Raw genomic sequence first — 2926 nt, 5'->3', positions numbered from 1 at the left:
TAACTCGCTCTCCGTTGGCTGCAGTGAAACTGTACATCTTGACTTTTTACAGCTTTTCCATACTGGGGCCCACTTCCTGCCCAGTTGAAGAAAAAAATCTGGCCTGAAGATGAAATGACTGCTTAACATTACACTAAAACATCTGGTACCATTTTATACACAGACCCATGTCTGAGAGCAGGCAATTCTAGCGGTCTCACCAGCGGCACAGTGCATACCCAAACCTCCCCAGGGTGACATCATCCCATATATGGACTCTCAGGCCCAGCCCTCCCCCTTTTCCTGGTCCTAAATTCATTGCCAGATCCCCAGTCTGCTGCAAATGTGCCACGTCAAGACTGGAAATCACAGCACTTCAGTGTGTTTCAGTGAGTGCTGCAGAGTGTGAGGGAGAGCCGAGCACAACCCGTGATGCAGGAAGGCAGTTTTTCCCCGAGACTAAAAGAGGATTTAAAATAAATAAATAGACGCGTCCGGAGATCCTGCTCCGTCGCCCCAGTGTTCAGACTACCTGTTCAGGACAATGCTGTTGTACAGTAGTCTGCACATTGGTTAGACTGGGCAAGGGAAAGCGGCGGCATGGACTATTGGGGACGCAAGTTGCTATTGCCAAGGAGAAGACACTTATTGCTCCTTTCAGATCTCATATACAGTATTTTTCTTCGCAGGTTTTGCACACTAGGGAATAAGAAACGCTAAGGGACACTGTGAAAAAGGAGGACTTCAGAATAAAGCGGGGAAGACTTTCTGGTAAGGCCTACTTTGGAAGAACACCTGGCCTATGACCTGGCGAACCTAGGTGACTCCCCTCCCCCCTTCCTCCAGTCCTCACTGCAAGAAAGATGGAGCTCTGATGGTTTACCAAAACCTATGCAAGAAATGAGAGAGGTATATTGCCTAGAGGTATACTGCCTAGAGAAGTGTTCAAGAGTAGAGTTAAAGTCGGTCATTTTTTTTCTTTTTAATTTAAATAAAGCTTTTTTTTTCCCCCCCCTCACAAAAAAGGTAAATTTAATATTTTTTTTTACTTGTAGCAATCAGTATAAATATTTAAGGAGTATATAAATATTTTTAATGGAGAAAAAGCTTGCTAGAAGTATGTATTTTGAATAGCTCCTGTTGTAAACTATGATCCGAAGATCGATTTTAAGAAATTATTTTCTCTTAAAGTAATAAAATAATAGAAAAGAATGCATGAATATTATCTTAAATTACTGTAACCTGTGGAAGAACTGTACTTTAGATTTTATATGTAGCTGAAACTTCTTTGCAAGTAACCTATGCTATATGTGCTAATGAAAACTGGGAGGGAAACCATAGGAAATCTATGGCGACTCCACGCTAGGCTTCTGCCGTGTAGAATACAAAAAAATCTTTGATTGTCAGGAAAAATTATCTCTGAAAATTCAGGATGTGATGGAAAAAAAACCCACAATAAATAAATAAAACGGAACAAACAGCTTTCCATCCCGATACCTGGCTGGCCATTGCCTGTAAGTGATCAGCACCGATTGATTGTTGCCGCTCTCGTGTATACTTTGAATCGCTGATATTTCTTCTAACGTTCAAAATGATAAAGCTACTTTGTCCTGAATCCCACTGATAAAAATGGAATTTGTAAACGAATGCAGAAGTTTGCTTTGGTGAATTTCCAGCTGTCCTGGTAGGGGAAGAAAACCCTCAGGCTGAATGAAATCCCCACGGACAAAATAATACAAAAAGTCTGGGCTGCAATTTGATACCAGCTGAACTCCAGAGTCAGCTCCCCTAAAGTTAACACTAGTAACAAACTACTGCAACAGGGAAAAAAATCCCAGCTATATGGTGTTCATTATTGCCAGGAAGGCTCTGAATAGCTATACTATAAAAATAATTAGCATAAATATGCAGCCATGAGTATTATAACCAGCCAATTTTGCAGAATGCATGTTCTATTTTAGACAGCCTTGATGTTGTAAATATATTTTTTTAAATACGTATATTATTATTACCTATTCCATTGCTCCTTCAATAATCCATAGAAGTCCTATTGGGGAGAGATGGTCACGTAGCATTCGCGTGACTGTGCCTACGCTGGCTGTCTTAAAGCCTACGAAGCAAGAACTAGCACTGTCATTTCCCTTAGTCTCCCACCAAACTTGATGTATTGTGTCTAAAATAATTCTTTTTTAACGTGTATGTACGCTTACAGGTTATCCACGCCCTCTTCCTTTATTTTGCGGAAGATTATCTTTAGGATTAAATCAGTGAGTTTTAATCCATTACAGTATGGCTAGACAGAATTTTTATCCTCCTTCTACTTCAAAGTGGAGTTACAACACAGAGTTAAATGTATTTATTAATAGAAAATCCAAAGAGACAGGAAGAAATTAAAGGAATGGAACCAGATTCAAAACTTGCTTTAATATTTCTCTTTAAGTTTGATTGCTGGTTTAGGCATAGCAAATCTGAAAAGTTTTATGACTTGAGGTTTTGTTTAAGCGGTAGAATAATTATTTCGGATCTTGTGAAGGAACTTGCTCGGTTATGCTTTCAAGGGGAATATGATGGTTTGCAAATATTCTTTTCTATTTAGTGCTTACTTGCGTATCTACTTTTATTTTTTCATGATTCTAATCTGGAAATTGAGAGAGGAAGTAGCGTTAAGCAGTCAATAATAGGCTCTCAGTGACAAGACCGGTGAAGATAGCCTGCGCTAACTTTTGCTAAATCAGCAAGGACGGTGAAAACGTATGGAACTAGCGTTCCCCTTACCTCTACTCCACTGTTTGCATTTATCTTTATTTTAAATGACCTTTCTGGATTTAGGAAGTGATTCCCCCTCCCATACACCCATGACTCTTCAAAGTTACATTTTTAGACTGTAAGGCTGAGATCGAGGAGGCCCCCTTGGCATGGGGCTTGGAGAGGAGGCGGCGGGGGGGTG

General features: G+C 40.1%; 1 protein-coding gene across 1 annotated transcript in view; it reads right to left on the bottom strand.

Annotated features, from left to right (window-relative positions):
• Positions 1–2384: 2384 nt before the first annotated feature.
• LOC104506522 (dynamin-3) overlaps positions 2385–2926 on the bottom strand; it is a gene marked incomplete at both ends in the record, with an annotated part of 36221 nt that continues 35679 nt past the window's right edge. Inside the window, one exon of the mRNA XM_010147497.1 lies at positions 2385–2447. Coding sequence (XP_010145799.1) covers positions 2385–2447 — 63 coding nt within the window. The remainder of the gene's footprint in view (positions 2448–2926) is intronic.

The sequence above is a fragment of the Eurypyga helias genome, unplaced genomic scaffold, assembly GCF_000690775.1.
Source record: "Eurypyga helias isolate BGI_N326 unplaced genomic scaffold, ASM69077v1 scaffold1952, whole genome shotgun sequence".
NCBI lineage: Eukaryota > Metazoa > Chordata > Aves > Eurypygiformes > Eurypygidae > Eurypyga > Eurypyga helias.
This window is presented reverse-complemented; position numbering and strand designations above follow the sequence as displayed.